We start from the raw sequence: 19,725 nt of genomic DNA, 5'->3' as shown, positions 1-19,725 counted from the left end.
AGCATTCCCTTCATCCATCCAATTAGTTACTGTGTCAAAGAAGGAGATCAAGTTTGTTTGACATTTCAAAGGTTTCATAGATTTCATAGACATTAGGGGCTCAACATCTATTTTTCATAAATCCATGCTGGTTTCTTGTGATCATCCTTTCCTCCTCCAGATGCTTGCAAAGGGCCTTCCTTAAGATCTCCTCCTGTAACTTCCCAGTTCTCCGGGCCTCCTTTTTGTCTTTTTTAAAGAGGGGCACTACATTGGCTCTTTTCCAGCCCTCTGGTACCTGGCTTGTCTCCCACAACTTCATGAAGATCATTACCAGGGACTCTAACATCTCTTCTGCCAGTTCCTTCAGTACTCTGGGATCAAGTTTATGCAGCTCTACTGACCTGAATTCATTCAGACCCATCAAAAGCTCTCTGACCATCTCTTTTGTTATCTCATCCTCCACCTTGGCCTCTTCCTTATCTAACTAATCCTTATTAGGCTTTTATCTGGCTGCAGCTTAACTTTTTTGTGAAGACTGAGGCAAATGATTTGAAGCATCTTGAGATGAAGAAGGTCCCCAAACTAGTCTTCCCTTGCCAATGTGAGTGCTATAAGCACTAGAATATTATGTGAAAGATGAACACAAGAACTGCCACCAGCTATTTACCTACTTTTAAAAACAGAATCAGGTTCCAAACAAATAGAGAGCCTTAATATTCAACATGAGTCAGACATTTAAACCCATATGAAAGGTAGTTCAGACAGATCCTTGTGCTTAGCACTTTCTAGCTGCTTCTGTTCAGTATTCCTGAGCTTTCTATATTGCTGTTTGGAGGTGTTCAGCTATTTCTTTTTTGTTTGGTTGGTTTTTGTTTAAAGAACCTAGGCACCTCATCTGGACAAAACAATCATTCTGCTTGGGCAAGGCTCACAAATTCCAGGAACTGGCAGATATATTGCTAAACTGGTAATGGTCTTTGAAGTAAAAAACTCCTCATCTTTTAGGGAAAGTATAACAGAATTTAATTAAAAAGGTGAAAAAAAATCACATTAAAAAGTGTCACTATATTTGTTAAACACAGCACTGTAAAAAAAATGAAGAAAAGGACAGGAAGAAAGAAAAAAAAAGTAGTAAAAAATAAATTAAGTAATAAGTAATGGTGTGGGTATCTGATGAACTCTTATCAGAGTAAAAATTAAACTGAGAGAACCTCCCTGCAAGATGAGGATTCAGCCCATCCAGGATTCAATTAATGACTAGGATGAGCAAAACTGTTCTGTTTGTTTTGTTTGCTTGTTTTTTTTAATGAGTGACTTCTGTACTTTTTCTTATTATTTGCAGTTGTTTTTGGACAGTTTGCCTATTTCCAGACAGCATTGAATGATGTGGCAGAATTATTTGATGGAGAAAACCCCCAGGCTAGACTTCTCAGCTCACTCTCTGGATCTCATTCAGGTAAAAAAAGAAAAAAAAAAAAGAAAAAGAAGTATTAATCATTCATGTGACCCAAGCATGGATGTACAGCTCATTATGGGCCTGATTTTCAAAGGTAAGCAGAAGTAACTGTAAAGGTGTAACTGTAAATTACTGGAGTATACTACCAAGAGAAATTGTTTATTCCCATAATTTAAAGTACTTAAATCAAGACTGGATGCCTTTTTGGAAGGTACTCATTAAGCTAGCTCACATTATTGAGCTCAGTGCAAGAATAACTGGATGTAAAATTTGGTGGCCTGTATTATACAGTGGATTAAACTAGATGATCTAATGATTCCATATTGCTGTAAAGCTGCACAGCTATGTTTTTCTGTGAGTCTAATTTAAACACAAATAGTTTTGGGATCAGTGAGGAAGAGAATTTGAAAATTGGGCCTTTTGTTAAGTCAATGATAAACTCTTATGGATTTTAGTGGAGGTAGAATTTTCTCTCTGCTTTGCATGAATATTTCTGGGGTTTAAGTACCTAAAGTGAAACATGTATAAACAAGTTTATAATTGCATATGTATAATTTTAAACAGCTGGCCTCATAAAGAAATATGACTGACATATATTTAAGAATTTAAACATATATTGTTTGTCATTCTTCTTGGTTCAGAATTTGTGGCTTCAGTTTTTATCGTTACAATTATATCTTTTATTGGAACAATTGATCATGCATCTGTTTGACAAATTAATGAGAAACATATTCACAGTTGAAAAATAAAGTAATCTTTTTGAATGAATCATATCTACTTAGGTAGCAAGGGAAAAAAACAATTAATTTTAATGATATTTGCAGGAGTCTAGCTATGAAATAAAATGTTCAGTTTTTAATTGCTAATAAAATAGAACTAATCTTATCTGAACATCCAATTTTATTTTGTCACATCCGTATCAACAAAGTCAAAAGCAATACCCATTTTTCTTGGTAGATATTTTTAAATGATTGAAGGGCAATAAAACTTGCATTTTTTTTTATTTCCAGTGATATTAATTCCAGCAGAATTAAGTTGACAGGTTCATACCTCATTTACATTGGTGTATATCAGGAGGATCTCTATTGAAATGACTGGAGTTACAACAGAATAAAACTAATATTAATGAGAAGAGCATCAGACCTATTGCACCAAGTTATTTAAACTGTTGTAAATCAACACATTTAAGAAATCTAAATAACATGTCTAGGTATACACTGATATAACTACAAGCAAGATCTACACCCTTGTCATAATCAAAAGCCAACTTTGCAAACATATAAACATTTAAGATCAAACTCTTCATTTCTGAACTTCTATCAAGATCTGAATGCATTTAGCTAATAAGAAAATTGTGTAAACATTTTGAGCATCTATGGCTTCTTAAATTAGTTTGCCAAATTTACAATGAGTTCCTTGAGAAGAGGAGAATAAAACATGCCAGATGATGAGCCAGCGTTATTTGAAATTGAATTGTTTTTAGAATGTCTATTTAATTTTATTGTTAATGTGGTATGTTGTATATTTCAGAGGCAGAAGATTCACTAGAATAGGAAGAGACAATTTTATTTTACTTTACTTATGTTTTAAACTATATACATTATATAGAAAGAGCTTGGTGCCCCTCTGCTATGCTTTCAACTCTTTAGTGCACTATGGGATGCAAGAAAAAGCTGTCAGCCCACAAACAAACCCTGGCAAAAACATATAATAATGATGGTCCAAAACAGTAATAGATTCCCCAGACAAGACACTTACTGGAGAGCTAATCCCAACAGCTGCAGCAAATGTCAGGAAGTGTGTATACAATATAGTTTTACAGAATAAAATTCTTTGATCTGTGACTGTTTTTATACTGCTAATGACAAATATAACTCTGTAAAATATGAAGGAATGAAATGAGGAAAAATTATAATATTGTCTGTCAGAATTTTAAACAAAATGTAATTGTATTTTGCTCAAATGTAATTTCTTTGTCTGAGTCTCCAGCTTGAGTTTGCCATTATTGAAATTGTGTCCTTCCCTCCTCTTATCCCCTCACCCTTACTTTTATAGGAGAGACTTTGCCTTTAGCCGCATCCAATCAGATTCTATTGCGATTCAGTGCTAAGAGTGGAGCATCTGCCAGAGGTTTCCATTTTGTCTATCAAGGTAAATTGATTGTTTTTTACTAGGGACTTTTAGAAATTGTTAACAGACACTGTGTTGCCAATATCATATATAGTACTGACTAGAAGGTTTTATTGGGCCATAGAATGTTTATAGTGGTCTTTGTCAGCTGAAGGAGTAGTACATACGCGGTGAGACAAATTGTTCTTGGGCGTTTTGGAACTGATCCTAAAGTGGTATAAATTGTCACACATCCATTGACTTCACCAGTCTATGGAAGTTGGGAGTCAGTTCCACTCAGCAGTTTACTTACCTTCCAGAAGTGAATAAATTCATTAATGAAAAATATTGTGAGTTATTTTTAAGAAGCCAAAGACATTTCCTCTGTGAAAGGTGCATGCTTGTATGTTTCAGTATACAATCACCTTTACATTAAGGTGAATCATAATCCACAAATTGAATAAAGCCAGTTAGAATCATATTTCCTATTGACTGACCACCAGATTTGAATACAGTTTTTGTATTTGTTTAGTTGTACTGCACAAGTGTGAAACAGAACTTTTGCTTTGTTTTACGTCAATTACTTCTCACCTTAACTACATTTAAAATCCAATGCTGTTGTTTTTAATTAGGTGAAACATCCATTAAGGACATCCAGTAAAAATAGTGGCATTCATGCTTCTTATCAAACTGTAATGATTGTTAAAAGTCTAGTTTTGAGCAAAGATATTCAGGATAAACACCATGTACTAAATTTCAAATGCCATTCTGTGTTCCTAGGTCTTTATATTGCCAAAGGTTGGAGGAGGATAATTACACACTTAAAAACATTATTTACTTCAGGGGCAAATAAAAACATGCTATTTGGCTTTCTGTTAACAAGGAAAAAGTGCTACCAATGAATTTGGAGTTGTAACAATATAAATCATTTTCACACTTCAATTTCAATAAAAAAGTCAAAGTTGAGTTGTTTGAAATAATGAACGTGTATTAAAAGATCTTTCTGATGATTACCTACTTACTTCTCTGAGCTAGAATGCCATGGGAAATATTCCACCATTATTTAATGACAGAAATAACTAAGCAGCAAAACACACACACAAAGATATGAAGTAAACTTGAGTAATGAGTTAAAAGAAAGATAAAATGTATGAAATATGTTATATTTTGGTGGTTTAACTAACAGTGGGTGCATCTGCATGGGCACTTTAATGCGCATTAGCCTATTTTAATGTGCATCAAAGCATCCCAAAAAACCTGTGCACATTTGCTAATGCACATTAAAATAGGCTAATACACTTTTTTTCTAGTACCTCACAATGGATGCTCTTTAGCAAATTGCATTAATGAATGTGGAGATGCAACCAGTGACAGTAAACTGAAGTTCAGCTTCTTCTGAATGTATGTATTGTCATGAAATGAAATACAGATTTCAGAGAAAACCAGTACTTCTCTTTAAAGAGAGGGAAAAACAGTGAATTAGAGTAGCAAGGATAACTAAAATGTCTCTCTTTGTTTCCTTTTGGCTATGTTAATATCTGGTACACAATTAGGCAAGAAATGAAAGAACACAAGAAATTTAAATCTCAACATTTTTCATTTAATTTTTGGCCATCATACAGGCTAATGACTAGTTGTTTTTCAAAGGTAGTGAAATGGAACAGAATAGCAAAACAAAGAGAATAGTGGTGAAGAAATATTAGCATAATAACGCCATTCCATGCATTACCAGGAGAGAGGGCACTTTTCCCATGCAATGTGGCCAATTCATGAGAGTCATTTTGCATACATATCTGAGATATGTTATTTAACCTAGAATCCCATCTGCTAGAGATCATAGGAAAATTTCATCTGTCATACAGTTCTGGACCCTAGCTATGTAACTGAAGTTCAATCAATAAGAGAGAGAGAGGAAGATTTTAAGTTAGTGTCATGATTTGCATAGTCTAAATTATTTGTTAATGTTTATGTTGGTGATATTAGTAATATGCACTACTCTTCCTACTGCTGTTTCAAGAAGAACCCCAAGAGAGAAGGTATTTCAAGATACTTAAAAGTATATCCTCAGGTCCCAGGTGCTAGATAAGGAGCTGCTTGATGGGAGCCCAGCTGGGGCTGAGGCTAAAGCTGAGGGCAGCCCCTGCTTCTTTGCTTCCCCCCACATCCTGTACTTCACTGCTCTGGTTCCAGCTCTCCTCTCCATTTACCTTCCATCACTATGAAGGGAGAGGAAATGAAGCTGAGGTGCCAGTTGCTGAGGGGAGCTGAGATGCTGGTTGCTGCAGCCTGTTCAAGTACCCCCTACCCAATACTGGCTGGAAGAAGCTGCAGCATTTTGAAATGTTCTAAACAGTAGAACACAAGAGTGTACGTGTGCCCACCAGCTGAAACATTTCCTTTCTGGAGCATTTGTGAGTGTATTTTATTTGGAAACATTTTAGTTGTTATGACTGTCCACACCCAGAGTAATGTGGAGTCATTTCAATGTGGCATACAGCAGGGTTAGGCAATGTTTTTGGTCAGAGTGCTGAAAAACACCCACAGCCTCAACTTCAAAGATGTTGGCATGCTGGGGGTGGACAGGGAAAGAGTTGCAAGGGGCCTGATCCTTGTGGCAGTGCAGCCCTGACCCCTTCCCCACTATCCGCCCCAAGGAGTTTATGCCTGCCACAGAACCTAGGCTGCTTCCAGCAGGCAGCAGGGAAGCTGCAAGTAGCTGCACTGAGGTCCATGAAGCCCTGGCCTGGCCCATTGCCAGTGGAGAGTGCACACACATCTTGAGGTAGATGGTGGGGAAGGGCTGCACTGCCACAAGAAGGTTTGGGCCCCTCCTAGGTCCTTGGCTGTCCTTCCCAAGGCAGACATGCCAAGCAAAATGTCTTCACATGCCATGCTTGGGCACGTGTGCCAGGGGTTGCCTATCCTGGGTTTACAGTGTCATTAGGGGGAAGAAAGCAAATGAGTAGGTGAAAGTCTTAAGCATCTTGTTTTAGGGAGAGGGCATAATAAAATCACCCTAAGGTATCACTCTAAAGGCCTTGTTGGACCTTATACCATAAGCTGAACAAATGGTAATTAACTTAGTGTTGTTCAGCTTAGAGGAACAGTCATATGGTAAGGCAAAAAACGTTCTTACTTGCACACAGCTGTGACTTGTCACTAGAGGCTTGGAGAGCAGGAGCAGAGGCAGGACTAGGAGCAGGACCCACTTGTTATAAAGAAGCAAAGGGTTTCTCTTTGACTTTGGAGTTCTTGTCTGGAGTTCTTCCCCATTTGAATCTGAATTGTAGCTTTTAATTTGTTTTCTTTTCCAAAAGGAAGTATTTGCTTTCCCAAATACCTACAGTTTCTATTTACCTGAAGCCTGTGCAAAGGGGATGGCCAGCTGTCTGGTTGAACTACTTTCAAAGAATTTAAAATGAAATTAACCTACATTTTATGAAGTGCAGGCATATATTTGATTGCATAAGGTTTTATCTCAAAGAACACTGACAGACTGAATTTAAAGGCAAGATGGGTTCTGCTGTGGGATCCCAGCAATTGCACTTCCTTCCATGCCATACATGCATGCAGGAAGCATGATTGTGGAATCAAGCATCAGATCCCATCATGCCATATTGCCAGTGCAGGGGGAGCCTGATCTTGGGCTCCCCCTGCATCAGCAAGTAGCAAGCTTAGCTCCCTGTGTTCCTCTGGCTGGGAGTCCTAATCGGGCTCTCCCAGCCTCTGGCGCCCACAGGAGATTTGAAGACCACCTGAGGTTGGGAGTGTTGGCCATGTGTTCAATTGAAGGTGTGATAGGAATCAGGTACAAAGTTTGTGTGATAACTTTGTGGCTTATTTCTCATTTTATCACACCATTAATTGAATGAATGTGTGGCCAGATCACTACTTAAGATGTGATTAACCAATTAATCATGTCTTAAGTGTAATGTGTGTCAGCCATCTAAGAATAGCCACTGCTGGGCTTCAGTTCAGCCACTTATATTTGTCTGTGGGTAAAAAGAGCTAGTCTTGAGAAACAGGAAATACTGTCCTCAGCATTATAAACAATTAAACAAGTCCATTGTTCTTAGGAAAACCCTGACAATTTGAATATTATTTTTTGTGTACATTTTTAAAGGTAGATACATTAGAACCTCTAGTTAATACCTATTTTCTTCTAATTTGATGGTTTATAATGTTTAATTACATTTCATAAATAAGCTACCTCATTTTGGGGTTTCTTTCTTTTCTGAAAAATGTGAACACATGTACAGCATTGTAAATACACTGGAGAATAATATCTACAGCATTATAACACAGCATTATAAATACACTGGAGAATAGTGTCTACACTTTCAATGAACCCACAATCTGGCCTGCACAGTCGCTCATTATAGTTATCACCCTCTATTCCAGATTGACCTTATTCCCTGTTCACTTTTCCACTAGGCTGATTTCAATTTTGTTTCACAGCAGTGTGAAACATTTACTCAAATATGGAGAATAGTTATTATAGAAAATAAAATTTCTCTATGGTACACTTTGGCAAGTTTAGCCTGACAACACTATTGGAAAAAGCTAGAAGGAGGCCTAAAGGAAGAGAAGGCTATACCTTACATTTATTCTAGTCTGAACAAGCAACAAATGAGGTTTGTGGCTTTGGATTCAGGTGTAATGGTTTTTACGAAACCACTTTCTTGAAAACATGTTTTTTTCCATCTCATCTATCCTCTCTTCATTTTATTTCTCACTTAGCAACATTTCTGTAAATTACACATATTAGGCATAATGATTATCTGTAATACTGTCTTGAATGAGTATCTAAGTGATTCAGAGCCTGGTGTTTGTGTTCCAAAATAGGGTCAGGCCTGCTGCCATCTGATGCTGGATCATTCAGATATAAATAGGATTGGAAATAGTTTATTCTGATTTATGTCAATACCCTATGCTTGCGTCTTTGCTATGTCATAAGATTAGAGGTTTGACACAAACCATTTATATGGGCTCAGCTGTGATAGGAAGGATTTTGGTTCCTCTATAGTCAGACTGATGATCAATCTGGCATCCATGCATGTAATAGCCTCTAGTTCTTACTCTTACTTATTCTACAAAATATTAGTGTGTTAGTTACCAATATATCTTAAAGAAGCTTGTTAAGCCATTTCACACAAGTGCCATGTCTCTAAAGTCATTAATGATCTCAGCAAATAACAAAGGAAGACTTTTCAAAATTCCCATATTATGTCATCAACTGACTTGAAGAATCTTTTGTTAGGATTGATGTTCATTGATGCTCATTTTTTCTTGTTTTTCTTTAAGAATGAAAACATACTCTGAGATAGGAGAGAAAAATGTCTTTTAAATTATGTTTAATCTAGCCTGTATCGTATATAGAAAACTACAATCATATGTTTATTGCATGGTTTTACTATAGGGGAGACTATAGGCTATTTAGGTACCCCAACTTTGTATGTTTTTTTTTAAGTTGAATTCTAACTCTTGTAGCTTTGTAATGCTTGGTTTTGTGCTATTTAAAACATTGCTGTAATGTGTTTTCTCCTCAATTACTCCTATATTCTTTCAACTTTAACTCCATTTAAACACAGTTAACACTTGGGCATGTACAGAAGTGAATTCCACAGTTATGTTTGAGAGGCCTTTCAATTTGAAAACTGACATTATTTGTGCTGAAGTAGAAAAAAAATTAAACAAATCCAACTTTTACGCACCTCTTTTGGTGGAATTTTTATTTGTGGGTGTCACAGATTTCCCCAAGAAATGATGCTTCCTTAGAACCTGCATGGCTTTGGCTGGTCTCTCTCTCTAAGGTTTCTGTGATTTCTAGAGGGGGGGGGGAGGGGGGAGGAAGGGAGGGGGAGGAGGTTGTGGCTACTTTCTGGTCTGAGACCCTGGCATTTTGGTCCCTGACTTTCCCCTTGCTATCTGTGGCCCTACCCTTTCAGTTCAGTTTCTGAGAGAGGGACTTTTATCTCTTGAGAAGGGGAAGTCCAGTCCCAAGTTCCAAAACAGATGACTTTTCTGGAAAAAAAGGCATTTATTATGGCAAATGTCCAAAGAGTTAAATACTTCCTCTGTCCCCCAATCCAACCCATGCAGTTGTGAGCATCCTAAATTTAGATCAGCTATTCTTTCTCCAGTCTGAACAGCTCTGGAGTGCCCAAGTTGCTCACTTTTCTCTGCAGGCTTTCCCAGCTTCCAAGCCAACATGCTTTTTTCAAGCTGCTGTGTCTATTGGGATGCTTATTTCAGTCCACTTCCCTTAACCCCCTGGGTATTTCTTCCAATATCATCACATTAAAGTGTCAAAAAGGCTATTCAGTTTTCTGTTGATGCTAGGGGTCTATCATGTAGGCAGCTCTGGGACCTAGTAGGAACCATATTAACTCTCTTTCCCCAATCACAAACTAGTCAGGGAATCTGAGGCATGCAACATTATTACAACATGAATGTGCTTAAAACAGAAATATTGCCATAAAACCCACAATCCATCACAGTGGATCTTAATTTTTTTTCTGAGCTCTCTGTGATTAGGAGCCTACTAGTTAGTATTTATACTAGACCCAAGTCTCACCAATAAGGTGACAACTTTGTAATATTGTGGATGTACCGCAGGATGTAATATGTGCAATAGATATAGCCGCAGCTTTATGAAGCCAGATAGACTGAAGACAGCCAGAGGAGGATCCACAGAACAGGGCTTTTTATTGTGGAGATAATCCTAGAGAAACAAAATGCAAGGGAAGATCTGCACTAATGAGGAAGAGCCCCTCTCACTGCAGAAAAGACCTGTCCTGAAGCAGTACTGAATTAGGGTGAAGTGTCTGCAGACTCTTACATTTAAAAGTGATGCCAAGGATGCAATTATAAGAAAAGGAACATCTCTTTTATTCTGCTTACAAATACCCTTGCATAACCAGGTTACGTAAATGTGATTACTGATTATATTTTGGTTTTACCCACTTACCCTACTCCTCTTCAGTTACTGACTGCATGGGGCTCTGTGGAGCTCAGGAGAATGCAAGAAATATTTCAACATCATGACCACTAAGGCAACTTTCCTAGTCACTGGGGAAAGCCACTTTCTTGGCACAGGGTTGTACTTTGACTGAGGTAAGGCATAGTCTCCCACTTAAATTCATAGATGTTAGGGCTGGAAGGGAACTTGAAGATCATCAAGTCCAGTCCCTTGTCCCAGGGGCAGGAAGTCAGCTAGGGTCAAAGGATCCCAGCAAGATAAACATCCAAACATTTCTTAAATGAGTCCCTGCACCACTTCTGGAGGAAGTCTATTCTAGGCCTTAAGGGCTTGGACAATAAAGAAGTTTTTCCTTATGTCCAGCCTAAAACAGTCATGGAGTTTATGACCATTGGTCCTTGTTATCCCTTGGTGTGCTCTGGTGAACAGACATTCCCCCAGATCCTGATGCACACCCCTTACATACTTATAGACGGCTACCAGGTCATCCCTAAGCCTGCGCTTTTCCAGACTGAAGAGTCCCATGGCTCTCAGCCTCTCATTATAAGGCCTATTCTTTTGTCCTCTGATCATGCGCATGGCTCTCCTCTGGACTCTCTCAAGCTTCTTGACATTCTTCTTGAGTTGTGGGGTCCCAATTTGGATGCAGTACTCCAGCTGTGGCCTCACCAAGGCTGAATACAGAATATGGAAAATGACATCCTCAGATTTACTTGAGAAGCATCTATGGATGCAAGCCAGAGTTGTATTTGCTTTATCAGCTGTAACATCACACTGGTGGCTCATGTTCATCTTGTGGTCAGTCATGACCCCCAAGTCTTTTTCAGCCATGGTGCTAGCGAGCGTAGCACTGCTGAGCCTATAAGCATGCTGGGTTTTTTTTCCCCGAGGTGGAGTACTTTGCATTTTTTGGTATTGAACATCATCAGGTTTATATATCCACCCACTTACTAAGTTTATCTAAGTCAACCTACATCACTAGCCTATCCTTAGGTGTGGACACTATGCCCCAAGGGTACTCTCCATGCAAAGGTGCTGAGGGAATTGGTGGGGGTCATAGCATGGCCCCTGGCATGGCTTTATGAGCACTCGTGGGGCTCTGGCTAGTTACCAGAGGATTGGAAAATGGCCAATGTGATCCCCATTTACAACAATGAGAGAAAGGAGGACCTAGGTAACTATAGGCCACTTAGTCTCACCTCATCCTTGGAAAGACCTTTGAGAAAATTATCAAGGAGGACATCTGCAAGGGCCCAGCAGGGGAGGTAATGTTCAGGGGCAACCAACATGGGTTCATTGAGGGCAGATCCTGCCTGACTAATCTGGTTTCCTTTTATGATCAGGTCACAAAATCCCTGGATGAGGGTGTCGAAGTGGATTTCATCTTCCTGGACTTAAAAAAGGCCTTTGACACTGTTTCCAACCACATTCTCTTAAAAAAAAAAAACTAGGTGACTGTGGTGTTGATGCCTACACAATCACATGGGTGGCAAATTGGCTAGATAGTCTCACCCAGGGAGTGGTAATGGACGGGTCATTTTTGGCCTGGAGGGATGTGGGCAGTGGGGTCCCCCAGGGGTCTGTCCTGGGGCCTGTATTATTCAACATCTTTATCAGTGACTTGGAGGTGGGCATGGAAAGCACACTGTCCAAATCCGCTGATGACACCAAGATGTGGGGCAAGGTGGGCACGTTGGAGAGGAGGGACAAAATCCAGCTAGATCTAGACAGGTTACAGAGGTAGGCAGATGAGAATAGAATGGAATTAATGCAGACAAGTGCAGGGTACTGTATCTAGGGAGAAGGAACCAGAAACACACCTATAGTCTGGGGAACACCCTTCTTGTCAACACAGCGGCAGAAAGAGATCTTGGAGTTACTGTTGACTCCAGGATGAACATGAGCTGCCAATGAGAGGAAGCGGTCAGTAAGGCTAACTGCACCTTTTTTTTTTTGTAGATTTTTGTGCATCTACAGACGCACCATGAGCAGGTCCAGGGAAGTGATCTTTCCCTGGAAGTCAACTATGTGGTGTTGGAAGTCAACTATGTGGTGTTGGTCAGGCCACAGTTGAAGTACTGTGTCCAGTTCTGGGCACCGCATTTGAAGAGGGATGTGGCCAGCATTGAGAGGGTCCAGAGGAGGGCCACTTGCATGGTCAAGGGGCAGCAGGTCAGGCCCTATGAAGAGAAGGGCCTGAATCTATTCAGCCTCCACAAAAGAAGGCTGAGAGGGGATCTGGTGGCCATTTAAAAACTCATGAGTGGGGACCAGCGAAAATTGGGTGAGGCTCTGTTCCTGTGGGTACCACTGGGGGTTACTAGGAATAACAGCCACAAACTGTTAAAGAGAAGGTTCAGACTGAACATCAGGAGACATTACTTTACAGTTAGGGCTTGCAGGCTCTGGAATGGACTCCCAAGTAAGGTGGTGCTTTCTCCTCCCTTGGGGATCTTCAGGAGGAGGCTGGACAGATATTTGGCTGGGGTTTTATGATCCCGGCACTGTTCCTGCCCAGGGCACGGGGTCGGACCTGGTCATCTGTTTAGGTCCCTTCTGACCCTAAGCACTATGAAACTATGAAAGTTTAGTGTCATCGGCAAACTTGGCCAGTGCACTTCTGACATCAATGTCCACATCGTTGATAATGATGTTAAAGAGAACTCATCCAAGGACAGCCTTGGGGGACACCAGTAGTCATGGAGCACCATAATGATTAGCTTCCATTGACTACTACTCTCTGGTTCCAACCTCAGAGTCAATTCCTCAGCCATTGGACTGTGGTGTAGCTGAGGCCACAGTTGTCCAATTTTTCCATGAGGAGATCATGGAACACCAGATCAAAGGCTTTTTTAAAGTCCAGATATATGATGTCAATCTCTTCTCCACTGTCCAGGTGATAGGTCACCTGGTCATAGAAGGAGATGAGATTGGTCAGGCAAGACCTACACTTTCTCTTTCAGTAGGAAGATCTTGGCTATACGTCTACTTTATGGACATGGGAGGCTCCTTCCTAGCTTGCTCCTGTGGCCATACAGCTGCAGGCAAGCAAAACTCAGGGGCATCTGAACCACAAGCCTCTGGGCTTGGGCCTTCATGTAAGATGCCCTCCAAAGGATTTGGAAGTATCTGAAGCCCCAGATGTGGGGGGAGGATGTTTGCTGATAGTAAGGCCATATGGTTCTTGAATGACTCATGGATTTGGAATTGATTTGGCTGATTTGGCTTGGGACACAATTTTTTTTTTTTTTTTAACTCAGCCCAGGCTCCACACAGCTCAGTAGAGTTAGGAATGCTCTGACTATGCTGCTTAGCACTGATGACAAACAAAGGGAGGGGGTTGTATGTGTGCTTTGGTCTGGAGCTGTGGCAGGGTGTGTGCACATTGGGGGCTGGGGCTGTGTGTGTATGTGTATACACTTGTGTGTGTGCTGAGAGCTGGGAATGGGTGTCTTGCTGCTAGAGAGCCAGGTGAGCTAGACAGGCATGCAACAGGCTTGTCAGCTCCTAGCCATGTCGCTGGTTACCAGCTCTGTAGCAGCAGGTCAGATCTGTGTACCTTACAGAAGATTTAACCCTGAACATGCAGCTGCTTGCAGAGCATTTTAAATTTACACATGATTAACATTCCATAAAGTCAGCACATGCTAATTGTAACATATGACCTTCTTGGTGCTTCTCCATAGACAGGACAGTTGCCTGCTACTGTGCAGACAAAATTATGTGCAAAAGCATAGTCTAATCATAAATTACCAAAAAAATCATTGAAGAAGAACAGCCATTTCATTCTTAGTGTTTTCAGATAACTCACATTTGAGAAACAGAAGAAATTTGAAATATCTGTGCGCCAAAAAGTAACTGAGTGCTGTTACATTCCTGTTCAAATCAATGGCAAAATTCCCATTGAATTGACTGAGTCCAGGATTTTCACCCACAGAGTTCACTGAATGGCTGATTTGCTTACACTAGTTAAATAGCAGCTCTTTATTAACCCTCAAAATTTTGGAAACTCATACTTGTTATCTGCCAACATACTATATGATTGCAGTTCCAGTTTTAGTCTCTGCTGGACCATTACATGTCAGAGAAATCAGAATGGGTTTTTGAAGATAGTTTAGAGCTAAATATGATTTGTTAGGCTTTCAAGGCCATTCAGTTTAGTGGGGCTAACGGAAACTTGCTGGGACCCTACCCATGACTGGGCAACACACATTGAGGGCTATAAGTTATACAGAAGGGACAGAGTAGGGAGGAAAGGGGCAGGGTTGCTCTCTATGTAAAGGAGCATTATACATCTACCCTAATCAAAATGGGATCAGAGGAGGAGAAAGTTGGTTAGGATACATGGAGGTTGAGGGGAAAAGGACTTGGTGGTGAGGATACAGAGGGAATCTATCCCAGTATGAGGGAAAAGTACTGGGATGCCCCTCTATGCAACATTGGTCAGACTGAAGTTGGACTACTGCTTCCAGTTTTGGCGCCGTACTTCAAGAAGGATGTTGATAGACTCGAGAGGGTCCAGAAGAGAGCCACTCATATAGTTAGGGGCTTACAGGAGAAGCTCTATGAGGAGAAACTGAGGGACTCGGACCTCTTCAGCCTCCGCAAAGGAAGGCTGAGAGTTGATCATGTGGCCACCTACAAATTCATTAGGGGGATGCAGCAAGGGATCGGATATGCTCTGTTCACCAGGGCGCCTCTTGGGGTAACAAGGAACAATGGTCACAAACTGACAGAGAGCAGATTTAGGGTAGATATCAGAAAAAACTTCTTCGCAGTGAGGGTGACCAAAATTTGGAACGGGCTCCCAAGGGAGGTGGTGCTCTCCCCCATCTTGGGGGTCTTTAAGAGAAGGCTGGATATGCATCTGGCTGAGGTCATCTGACCCCAGCACTCTTTCCTGCCTAGGCAGGGGGTCAGACTCTATGATCTTTTGAGGTCCCTTCCGACCCTAGCATCTATGAATCTATGACTCTATAAGGCTGAGAATTTAAACCTTGTGCTGATATATATCCTAGTGATTCAAAATAAAATACGTTTACTGTGACTTTCTAAGTTGAAGATGAAAAGGGAACATATTAAAGATTATTTTTCCACAAGTTAAAAAAAAAACACTACACATTTTTATTGCAGTCAGGTTGCATATCTCAAAAGCTTCTTCAGGAAAGCGTTTTTTTTCCTTATACATTATATATGTTGCTTATATTTAACTATAAAAATATTATTCTGAATATGTAATAAGGCAAATTGACAGGGGGTGCAGTTACAAGTGCACTTTGCTGCAGAGTAGACTAATTAGCTCTTCCATAAACCATCACCGTCTACACATACACTGATATTAGGGCTCAGTAAACTAATTAACTCTGTTATAGAATAATACTGATAGGGACAGTACGGTCTTACAGCGGAGTAATTTACTGTGCTGAAACACATATGTAGAAGCTGACCAGGGGCATACATTGGTCCTGGTCACCCCAGCCAGTCAGGGGCCTGCTCTGCCCAGACTGAAACTGTTGCTGTAGATGTAGATGCTGTGTAGATGCTGTGCCCAGGAGCAGTTGCATTAATTGCATATGTAGATGAACCCACAATATACTAAAATGATTCTTCAAGTATAATGTACTCTATATGAACAAATATATGTACTCTAATATACTTTATATGAACAAAGTCAGTGCTTTATTAAACATGTTTTATATTTTGCACGTGTGCTGTTTTTAGTGTTGTATGTGTGACAGAAAAACAAATATGAAACACATGCAGAAAAGCTGTCAGTATTGTGGCTTAATAAGGTTAGAACAACCAGAGAAGTCACCAGGATGCAGACTTCGGGGGAGAAGAGACAGAAAAAAACCCCACAGCTACTGCTGGAGTCGCACAACTGTATGAGTGGCACAGTGGCAAACAGAATTTGCCACTGTCCCTGTGGCTAGTAGCTGCCCTGGGTGCCTGGCCATGTTGTTACACCACTTAAGGGAGCAGAAGGAGGATGGAGCAGTTGGGAGTGGAAAAGTGAAGCCTTTGGCTACTTCTATAGGCCAGAAATACATTATTAACAGGAAGGAAAAAAATGGTTAGAAATTCTGATTCTCTGGCATGTCTCCAGGTCATGATGTCTGCTGGGGGTATTCCAGATGTAGGACAGCTGACATACCACTCCCTGGTCAGAGTTTGGCCCAGATCAGCACTAATAACTTCTGCTGTTTTAAAAATATGTTTTTGATGTTGTATGTGCATGTGCATATAACCCTCAAAGGAAATTGGTAGCCTTGGACACAATAAAGGATCCTATCATGTTTTTTCTCTATAATTATTTTTACAAAATTCTCTTATTTTAGCAATGACAGTTTCTGTTACATAAAAGTATCAACTAATTGTAAGATCACTTTTATAAAAGTCAGCTACAACTAGTGTACTAGTAAGGCAGGTGGTGAAGAAGGTACCATATACCATTCCAAATTCCCAGAAAATGTAAATGCAAGAAGGCACATGGGCAAGATGCTTTTAAGTGCTTTGTGATACCAGGAGTTATAACATGTTCTGTGGAGTTAGATTTCATATGGTAAATGCCAGTATATGTTTTTAGTAATCTGTTTTTTTTCCTCAGATAATAAACAGCTTTTTGGGTAATGGTGTCTTTTTTTCTGTTCATGCAGCTGTTCCACGTACCAGTGATACACAATGCAGCTCTGTTCCAGAGCCTAGATATGGGAGGAGAATTGGCTCTGAGTTTTCAGCAGGCTCTGTTGTTCGATTTGAATGTAGCCCTGGGTATCTGCTGCAAGGCTCTAAAGCTATCCAGTGCCAGTCTGTGCCTAATGCTTTAGCTCAGTGGAATGACACAGTCCCAAGCTGTGTAGGTAAGCAATTATCTTGGGTCATCTGTTGAGGTACCGGAGTCTTCAAACCAGAAATCATGACTTGTTTCAGAAAATAATATTTAATACATAGATACACTCTCCATTGATTAATACCAGTCATGTCCAATTTAAAAGAGCAATTTGTCATATCAAAAGTAATTGAGTAGCAGCTGGTTGGTAGGCAGTATGCTCTTTCATAGATTAGATTAACAAGTGCAATGCATGTTTTCTTGAATATTATTAACTACATGACTCCCTTAAAATTATAAATATAGGATGGAACATCATTCTGTGAAAACTGACAAAATACCAATTTGTTGTGCCATTTTTGTGGTACCCTTTTACCAGATGTATACTGATAGATAGATTGACAGATAGATAGACAGACAGACAGATGTAAGCAGTAGTAATGTACAATGCATACCAATACCATCATTAGCTTTAGTCAGTTTGCTTCCTTTTGTAAAAGCCTCTGGTGGAATAATGCTTAGTACTTTGGACTTAGTCGAGAATATTAAAGCATTCTTTTCTTTCCCCTGGATTTCTGCATAAATTAATTGATATCCATGGTAGTTATGTGTCTGTCTGAAGAAGAAAATAAACTCTAAAGTATTTAAATTATAATTATCTGTAATAGTCTAAGTACAGTAGATTTCAGTGACTCATTTTTGGGGGAGTCTTTTCCTGGAATCTAAGGAAAAGTTGGACTGTATAGTAACAATATCATCTAATGCACTGCAGTGTCTTTTAGCAGCTGAGAGGAATATTAGAGGTTCTGTAGATTTAGGTGTCCTGATTACATTTTATTCAATTGAAATCTTTTATTCCAGAGTGCAGACCACCACTTAAAGCTAATGCATTTCCAACAGAAAAGAAGAGTTATGGACATTAGATCTATCTGCATTGCTAGTGTTACTTTTCTGTTCACTGAAGTGCTTTTGACAGTGTCATAATTTCTACTAACATTGTCTTTCAGTGCCATGCAGCGGAAATTTTACTGAACGGAGGGGCACTATCTTATCACCAGGTTACCCTGAACCCTATGGTAACAGCTTGAATTGTGTGTGGAAAATCATAGTGACTGAGGGATCAGGTATTCAGGCAAGTCCATATTCTGCCAAACATAGATGCTTCATAAATGCTTCATAGTACAGTGGTTTTGGGTTTTTTTGTTTTTGTTTTCTAGACAAATTAGAAAAGAATAATCACATATTTTGCCCCATTATTTTAAAAATCGCTTTCTAATCTCTTTTTTGCTCACTGTTGATCAGGGAAGAAAGGGTGCCATGACTTCCAGCTTTCTCTTTTAACTGAGTAGAATAGTAAGTAAAAGTAGATCCTAACCCTGCAGTCTACTATGTTCTCTTTTACTGTTGCATTCATGTCTCTGAGGTACAATAAGGAACAAAGGTCTAAATTTCCTTTATTCTGCACTTTTTTTGTACCTTGTATTTTACCCATATAAGATGCATACAAAAGTCTTCCATTCTGATCTGGTAATACTTTTATACTCATTTGGCATGACTGTTGATAATTTTAAAAATAGAAGGCAGTAGAGAATCAGGTGTATTTTCTTTAATTTTTTGTTTTTCTTTCTTTGTGCCTAATTTTGTAGGATTTGTTTCTTCTTTTTTTGCTTCTTTAGTTTGTATACATTAAACTTTTGGTTAACCCCCACCCCGCCCAAAACTCAGTCAGTGATGCTGTTTTACAGATCCAGGTCATCAGTTTTGCCACAGAACATAACTGGGACTCTCTTGAAATCTATGATGGTGGGGATATGACAGCACCACGACTTGGGAGTTTTTCAGGTAAGTGTATGCTCTAACTGAAATAAACTAGCTCTCTTAATGGTAGCCAGAATATGGATACCGCAGATAGGAAAGCTTCCATGATTTTATAAGCTACTTTCTAGTCTTCAGTTAGATATATGAACTGATATAACTTTTTTTTTTTCCATGTAATTACACTGAGAGAGCTTTTCAAAGGCCCACATGATTCTTATACATTATTTTGCATGAAAATAAGTGGGATTTAGGTGCCTGACAGTAGCTTTGAAAAATCTTCCCCTTTGTCAACTGTAATTTGTAAATTATGTAAATATGCTTTATTAACATGAAGGGGCTTACCCTTGGGCATTATGCTTTAGGTACTTGCACTTAAATTTGCCCTTGTTGGCCTCACACTTTTAGGAAGAAGATTAAGTCACTTGGTATTCATATAAGCTCAGTACACCTCAGAAAGCAGAACAAACTGGGAAACTAAAGATACAACAAACCATGTAATTTGTTGTGTAAAATTACATTTCACAGTACATTAGACATCTCTGGCTACAC

At 39.6% G+C, this 19,725-nt stretch overlaps 1 protein-coding gene across 1 annotated transcript in view; it reads left to right on the top strand.

Moving 5' to 3' along the window:
* The window catches only part of CSMD1 (CUB and Sushi multiple domains 1), a 2,292,800-nt gene that overhangs the window by 1,951,630 nt on the left and 321,445 nt on the right, over positions 1-19,725 (top strand). Inside the window, exons 32-36 of the mRNA XM_019488443.2 lie at positions 1,325-1,438; positions 3,494-3,589; positions 17,186-17,389; positions 18,366-18,490; positions 19,104-19,200. Of these exons, the coding sequence (XP_019343988.2) occupies positions 1,325-1,438; positions 3,494-3,589; positions 17,186-17,389; positions 18,366-18,490; positions 19,104-19,200 (636 nt within the window). The remainder of the gene's footprint in view (positions 1-1,324; positions 1,439-3,493; positions 3,590-17,185; positions 17,390-18,365; positions 18,491-19,103; positions 19,201-19,725) is intronic.

The sequence above is a fragment of the Alligator mississippiensis genome, chromosome 1, assembly GCF_030867095.1.
Source record: "Alligator mississippiensis isolate rAllMis1 chromosome 1, rAllMis1, whole genome shotgun sequence".
NCBI lineage: Eukaryota > Metazoa > Chordata > Crocodylia > Alligatoridae > Alligator > Alligator mississippiensis.
Note: the sequence above shows the minus strand (reverse complement) of the source record. Positions and strands in the feature narration are given on the sequence as shown.